Source organism: Zerene cesonia, chromosome 4 (assembly GCF_012273895.1).
Source record: "Zerene cesonia ecotype Mississippi chromosome 4, Zerene_cesonia_1.1, whole genome shotgun sequence".
NCBI lineage: Eukaryota > Metazoa > Arthropoda > Insecta > Lepidoptera > Pieridae > Zerene > Zerene cesonia.
The window spans coordinates 686988-694715 of record NC_052105.1 but is presented as its reverse complement, the minus strand read 5'-3'; the positions used below and the strand labels follow the sequence as shown (position 1 = coordinate 694715).

General features: G+C 33.8%; 2 protein-coding genes across 3 annotated transcripts in view; both read left to right on the top strand.

Annotated features, from left to right (window-relative positions):
* The first annotated feature begins 1236 nt into the window (after positions 1-1236).
* LOC119839667 (probable ribosome biogenesis protein RLP24) lies at positions 1237-2850 on the top strand. The gene is made up of 3 exons (XM_038366070.1): positions 1237-1398; positions 1467-1789; positions 2640-2850. The coding sequence occupies exons 1-3, from the start codon at positions 1318-1320 to the stop codon at positions 2812-2814; spliced, it is 579 nt and encodes a 192-aa protein (XP_038221998.1). The 5' UTR covers positions 1237-1317; the 3' UTR covers positions 2815-2850.
* Positions 2851-4487: 1637 nt separating this feature from the next.
* Positions 4488-7728, top strand: part of LOC119839633 (neither inactivation nor afterpotential protein G) — a 5835-nt gene continuing 2594 nt past the window's right edge. For both annotated transcript variants that reach the window (XM_038366033.1, XM_038366032.1), the window contains exons 1-7: positions 4488-4660; positions 4774-4976; positions 5389-5610; positions 5984-6193; positions 6527-6690; positions 7044-7204; positions 7365-7486. In XM_038366033.1, coding sequence (XP_038221961.1) covers positions 4534-4660; positions 4774-4976; positions 5389-5610; positions 5984-6193; positions 6527-6690; positions 7044-7204; positions 7365-7486 — 1209 coding nt within the window. In that variant the 5' untranslated portion in view covers positions 4488-4533. The remainder of the gene's footprint in view (positions 4661-4773; positions 4977-5388; positions 5611-5983; positions 6194-6526; positions 6691-7043; positions 7205-7364; positions 7487-7728) is intronic.

Below are 7728 nucleotides of genomic sequence, written 5' to 3'. Positions count from 1 at the left end.
TTACTACACATACTAACTATATTGCTCAAGAAATAATAAAAATACCATTATTCATATGGTAATTAAAAACTGCTTAGGTACATACTTAGGTAATATCTAACAAATTTACGATACTCATCAGGTTCAAGTATTCAATAAATATAACAAAGAGAAACTACACGCAAAAGTGTCTCCATTACATGGAAAAATATAATTCGCTCTCTGCATTCACACTCCAGTCATATTATGCCCTAAACATACAAACACCAATTTTATTGTAATGTTTTTGGTAACCTTATAACATGATCATGACCTTGACAATCGAATCGTCAAATACCACGTACGCCTATTTAAAAACTATCAAACTTAAACATACAATAAACATTCCTGCGTCGTTTTATTATCCATATTATTATCTATTTAAGAGAAGCCGAGGGTATAATTAAGACATTGCGATTCTTATCACATCCACGGCTCATTACCACCCAAGATGACCTGACCACAGCCAATTAATATTACCGTTGTGTAATGAATTTAGGTACTTAAACGAATTTATAAGAATTTGTAATTTTATTTAATATTGCATCATAAAATGCATCCACTTTTAATAAATTCCTTATTTTAAAACTTATCAGAAACGTTTTATTATTTCGTTGGTATCTTTTCGGTAGACAACGTAAAAAATTGCAAAGTGGTTTAAGTAAAATCCTATAAACACAATTGCAAGTACAGCAAACAATTATCTTTATATGGCAACAAAAGCATCAGTAACGGTACGGTTGGGGCATACAAAATATCGACGGTACTTACAAGTAATTAGACGCTTAACATACAACCGACGCAGTAAACACACCGGTATTTTAGGAAAGCTATAAATCGGGCAGTCAACTGAAAAGTATTGCCTATTCACTTTGTGATATACCGGCTAAGCAACTCGTTTTCTACTCATACCGACTCATTGACTCTGAATCGGTGATCATAACTTTAGATTTTACAATCATATGAATACGAGTTAGAACCACCTAGCGACATCTATTATTGAATAGATAAATATAAAATGTAGATACAATATTTTACCACTAGAAGGCAGGCATGAAGATTTCTGTTACTTTGTTTGTGTTAAAGTTAATCAATATTGTTTTTTGATACATGTGACTAGTTTTCATTATACAGCTTATAATAAATTAAATAATATTAACATATATTAAATGTTAATTGTTGTTACATTACGAAGATCATGAACTGGTAACAATTTTTATTTACGTCAAGTACCCAGGCTCAGCCATATTTGTTCTTTTATTGACGTGTTGTCAAAACACTAATACAGCACGTGCAAAAATGCGTATTGAAACATGTTATTTCTGCTCGTCCAGGATATATCCTGGACATGGTATACAATTTGTGAGAAATGATTGCAAGGTACATAATATTTCTACGACCTCTTCAATTATTTACAAAGTGCACCCTCTATAAAACTTTTTGGTTAGATTTTCAGATTTTGTCGATCAAAATGCCATGCAGCATTCAAAAAGAAGAAGAACCCACGTAAAACCAAATGGACCAAAGCGTATCGTAAAACCGCAGGCAAGGAATTGGCTATTGACCCATCCTTTGAGTTTGAAAAGCGTCGTCACGTACCAGTCAAGTACAACAGAGAATTGTGGACTAAGACCATAGAAGCGATGAAGAAGGTAGAAGAGATACGTCAGAGACGCTCTAACAACTACATAATGCAGAGATTAAGGAAAGGAAGGGAAGTTGAGTGGCAGAGGGATGTCCGAGAAGTACAGAGGGATATATCTCTTATCAGGTAATATTCATATAGATGTTCAATTCTAATAGACAACATCATCAAGACAAGCGAATGATTTAAATTAACAAACATAACAAAGGAATGTGAAAGTTATGACAGAACAAATAAAAGAGATAATAGTATCATCATCATCAGCCCATATATGTTTCCACTGCTGGGACACAGGCCCCCCCTGAGGGTTCAGGCCACAATCCACCACGCTGGCCAAGTGCGGGTTTGCAGATGTCACATGTCGTCAAACTTTTTTTGATTCTCGGACATGCCAGTTTCCTCACAATGTTTTCCTTCACCATTTTAAGCGGTGGTGATGTTATCTACATGCTCAGATAAATTGAAAAATCAATTTAATTTTCTGCACACTCGCCCGGTCTCGAACCCCGACTTGTCGATTTTGAAGTATAACTTTGAAAAATTTTATGTAGACCAGTAAATCAGTAAATATTAAAGCCATGCTTTAATTTAGAATACCTCCAAATTTTGTCATATACCCCTCTTGAGACAATTTAGTTAATACTATTAATAAAGTGTGTTTTTGGTTATTTTATTTCATAGTTATGTTTGTTTTATAATTCATAAAACATATATGTTTTCAATCATTAGCTGAGATCGAGTCTGATTATGTACATACACAATTGAAAATCAACACTAACACACTCTAATGGGCAACAGCCTTTTAGCCCTTTTAGTGTGTTTAATATGAATTTCATCCATTCTTTGTAATAATGTAATTAATTTCAGTCAACATTCTACGTCAAAATGCCTCACATTAAAGTACAGCACACAAAGAACTATTTTCAGAATCGGAACAACTGTGTTCAATAAGATAATACTTAATTTTTATCTTCAGATCACCTGCAGCTGGCCTCAAACAGAGACTGACCCAAGAAGAGACAGAAATGGAGGTAGAGCCCGAAACCATTGAAGTGGTGGATGCTAAAGGTCGGAAACAGGTCATCGAGGCACCTGTCATGGTGCCTGCTACTGGCGAGATGATTGAGGAAGGAGGCGATGTAGAATTATAAGCCAAAAATGTTTTATTGATATGGTCTTGAATGATATATGCATTTGAGCATATTATAATATGCTCAAATGCAATATACACCATAACATGGTGAAGCGAGTGGTTGGATTTTTTTAATAGCAAAAATTAATTTTGAATTTTTGTCAGCCTTTAATATCTTATAATGAGCTTATTATGTTCTTTAATAAGTTGAACTTTTAAAAATTGGCAACCAATAGCATTTTTGTTAAAACATTTGATTACCTATGCTGTACTTTGTCATTTCAGAAATAATTTAATTATTGGTATGTTCATTGTATTCATTCAGAACTCATGCTGAATATTGAAAAGGTTCTAAACATAAATCATTCATAGTTGTATGCCAAGATTATACCATGTTTGTATAAAAAATGTTGTTTTATTTTATTGAAATCCTACTATTACTGTCTTAGCTTTGGCATTGACCCAGATTTACGTTTGCTTAATAGAACTACCGACTGTATTTATAAGCTGGTTTTCATATTTTATATAATATTATGTATGAAGTGACCAAACTTCAAGCAAAAAAATATTAAGTATATAATGACAGTGAGAGAATGGGTTACCGAAATATACTGAATATATTATATTAAAACAGTTCTTTGGGCAAACAAATTGATGTCAGATATGTAGTTAATTGACTACCTATAAAGACAAATAACTAGAAAAAATGTGCATTGTCATTGTACTGAACAGTACAGGTACACTCCAAAAGTACTGTAGAGTACTTTTGAACACATATGGAACTTTTGAACACATGGAGTGGTACAGAGTGAGTGAATGCAGCCATTATTTTATGATACTCTCACTTTCAGACTATTTTTCGTTCGTATAAAAGAAAAATTTTGCTTAAGTACACGTACGAACCTTCGTATTTATACATACTGGTGATTGAATAAGCATCAAAAATCCGTATTATATATTATGTAACTTTATCGTTCATTTTAACGAAAAATTACATAACATCATCGAATGCTGATGGAATTAGGTCGTTTCCAATCAAAGTAAAACATGTCATGTATTGCATCATTATAAACCTATTGATTTCCGCTACCTAGACCGTAATCCTCTTAAGTTTTCATTCAGAGGTTGCAAACATTTTGCGCAGATTTTACATTGAAATTGTTTTTTTTTTTTCATAAATTACCAAAATTCATTTACTTATGTGTGATAGGAAAATTGTAAGAAGATTTAATGCAAGTAATTTTGAAATTATTTAAGTGTTATAAAGCGTATACCTATGTGTATACCTGTTTATTGTCAGTATTGCCGTATTTAAACCTATACAATTTAAGACAATTAAAAATGTAGATTTCACATCATCACAAACATTATCTTATCTGGAAGCTCTTCCAATCCCAATGGTCCATAGAACTTTCACGTTATCTATTTCTATACATTGAACAAAGGCCACTCATTTAAAATCTTATTTCTGGAATGATCAATACATACTTAAAAGTAAGTATGTATTGGTTATTATAATTCTACAACAAGTTAAAGTAGGTAGTAGATAGGTTAACTACCTAGTTAGTATGATCACACCTTGATTTTCCATAACAGATCGTACGTATCGTATTTCACGTGGGGTAAAAGTTTATTCACCCCTGGTCAATCCAATTAGAACAAAGCCACTGACTGAATTAAGAATCATGAACAGTCAATATTACACGATTGTAGCAAAAGTTACTAGTTAGTGACAATAATGTCTCTTTATTCATATATCGGTGCATTAACTGTAGCTATTATTTCTTACACGGTGTACCAAAAGTATATTAATTATAATACTAGTATTGTAACCAAACCCGATAAACATTATGATTATATTGTGGGTAAGTCGTCTAATGTCGTTCTGCGTACTCATGCCGTTTTAAAAGTTTAAATATAAACGCCTTAAAATTATTACGAGCATATCTGTGTTAACGCATCAATATTTAAATTGTAGTAGGCGCTGGAACTGCGGGTTGTGTGATAGCGGCTAGACTTTCAGAGGATCCAAATGTGAAGGTGCTGCTTATAGAAGCTGGAGGTCATATGGGATACTTCACCAATATACCTCTAACAGCTACTGCTGCACAACAGGGTCCAAATGATTGGTCTGTTCGCGCTAGACCTCAGAAGTATTCGTCTTTCGGAATGTGGGATCAGGTAATTTATTTGTACTATCCTCAGATTATGCTACAGGCATTGTCTTATAAGCGATTTTCTCTCTATACTACGCTACATTTCACTAAATATCTCCTAATAAGCATGTGATATGCGGGAATAATAAAGCTTATCATAATTGAAGGTTCTTGGCAAAAGTGAATGGAAAATGCTATTTCTGGTCATGAAACAATATTTTTTTGTTATTTGCGCAGATCTTGATTTGGACATTTTTATCTTTTTCATTAAGCATATAAAAATATAAAATGTACATAATATATATATTTATATTTTCGTGCTGTATGTACTTACGATCCTACTTGTCACGATTTATCCGAAAGTTTAAGTGTATTCAAATCAATGACGACCATAGAAGTGGAGTAGTTTTTTGAATGATTTTTCTTTTAATTTTCAGACTCCAATTTTACCTCGAGGAAAGGGCCTTGGTGGCTCTGGTCAGATCAACTTTCTCCTTCATGGATTCGGTCTTCCTGAAGATTATAACAGATGGTCGCGCCTTGGCTTCGAAGGGTGGACTTTCAAAGACCTAAAACCATATTTCATGAAGGCCTTCGGAACAACTGAAAGCGAATTTGAATCCCCGTGTTTATCTGCTGGTTATTGTGATGAGACAAAGGTACAAGCTGACTTGAAATACAAATTAGTTAGGTACCCACGTAGTGTATGCCGTTGTATATTTGAAACTCATATAATATTTATAGTAGGTTAGAATGTAGCACTATTTAGCAAATTACTTGATATTTAGAACCAAGCTACAACTGTTTGTACCTCCAGATTAAGACTTTTAATTATTAATGTTATATTGTTATTAGTAGATATTATTAAGTACGGAATCCACCTTTAAATTAAAAACATCATGAGATGTCGGATTACCGCTATAAAGGGCATAGATACACATTTCATAACTCGTTTAACATGTACAATAAACTTTACACTAAATAACAAAATTAAAATAACAATATGATATGACAATATGATACTTCTTCCAGGCTCCAATGCAACTAAAACTCGTACAGGATTACGAGCTAACGTCAATATTCAAGCGCGCTTCCTCTCGATTGGCGGACAGATACACGCTGTTTCGGCGCGCGACCGCTGCCGTACGCGACGGGCGGCGACATCAGGCGTACAACGCGTACTTGAAACCAGCGTTGAATAGACCCAACTTGCATGTTATGTTAAAGACGCAGGCCATATCGGTAAGATTTTAGTGGTTGATGGATCAAGAAACTATTCTTTTTTTGTCATAGCGGGCATCTGAGCTGGTGGTTCGCCTGATGGAAAGCGATTACCACTGTCCCTAAACTTTCGCAAAGTAGAGCTTTTGTGCGCTGCCCGCTGCCTGCTTAAGGAGTAAAGGATAAGGAAAATATTAACGACTGGAAAGAAAGAATTGACTGGGAAGGGTGAGGAAAAGTAAATGGGCCTCCAGCTATATAGATCATGAGCTGAAATTTACTGAAAACAAAAGACGCACACCTAATCGCGTGATATCGAAAGCCTGTAATCCAATTATTGTTAATTACTTTCAGATAAGGTTTGACAACAACGTCGCATCATCACTGTATTTATTAGCAGACCACAAGTATCTGAACAACATATTTGTGAAAAAGGAAATAATTTTGTGCGCTGGTGCTATCAAAACTCCACAGATATTGATGCTATCCGGGATAGGGCCTAGGGATTTATTAAAAAGGTAATTTTTCGCCATCAATAATCATAAAGGTTAGTAACAGCGCAGGATTCTTCGCATTACCAGATAAATAATTTATCAGGACCTTAGGCCTATGACAATAATCAAATTTGGTCCATTACATACTTAAGTTAGTAAAGCATGAGCATTATTGGCTTCTACTAAAAGTCTCTCTGAAAGGGTTAAAAAAAGGTAAACTTAGTTAGTGAAGAAAAATCAGCTTTTGACGAGGATGTGAAATACAAAAAATTATAACAATATTACAAAATGGTGTAGTAGTTTCCGATGTTCCCGCATAACAACTTAGAAAGTTTTGATTATACCATAGATATTAATCATATCCTATTGAATTATAGACTCAAAATCCCTCCAGTATCAGAAAACAACCACGTGGGTAGAAATCTTCATGACCACATGAACGTTCCAATATACGTAAGCATCAAGAAACCGATCAGCGTCACGCTCGCGAAAGTTTTCACTTTGTCTACAGCTTGGGATTATTACTGGAAAGGAGAAGGTAAATAGTTGAAAAGTAAATAGTACATTATTCTTTGAAAGGTAAATTGATACAACAGAATAAATAAAAAGAAAATAGTGTAATCTGTTGGTGAGTTTATTCTTAATATGCTTTATTTACATTTTTTCAAATAATCAAAGTTTCTTATCTGATATTGCAGGGTTGCTATCATTCCCACCAGTAGCGGGCGTCGAATATAAAAATACATCCGCCCTAATGCTTTTTGCAATGGGATCCACAAGTGAACGACTGTTGCGGGACCTCTCTAATTATAACCCACAGGTATATATTTATTTTACCTTTATTTAAACATTAACCCAACATTTTTTTCTCACTTTCTGAAATTAATAATTTTTTTATTGGATAAATGGTTTTGAACCGCCTTTCACTCTTAAAGCGTAAAAAAATCAGTACTCCTTAAATTTTATGGTTTTGCAATAATGCATGCTATTTTCTTGTGTTTGGTTTCACGCGAGTATTATACATTTAGAAATTAAAAACTTTTCAACGGATTTTAAACGCGA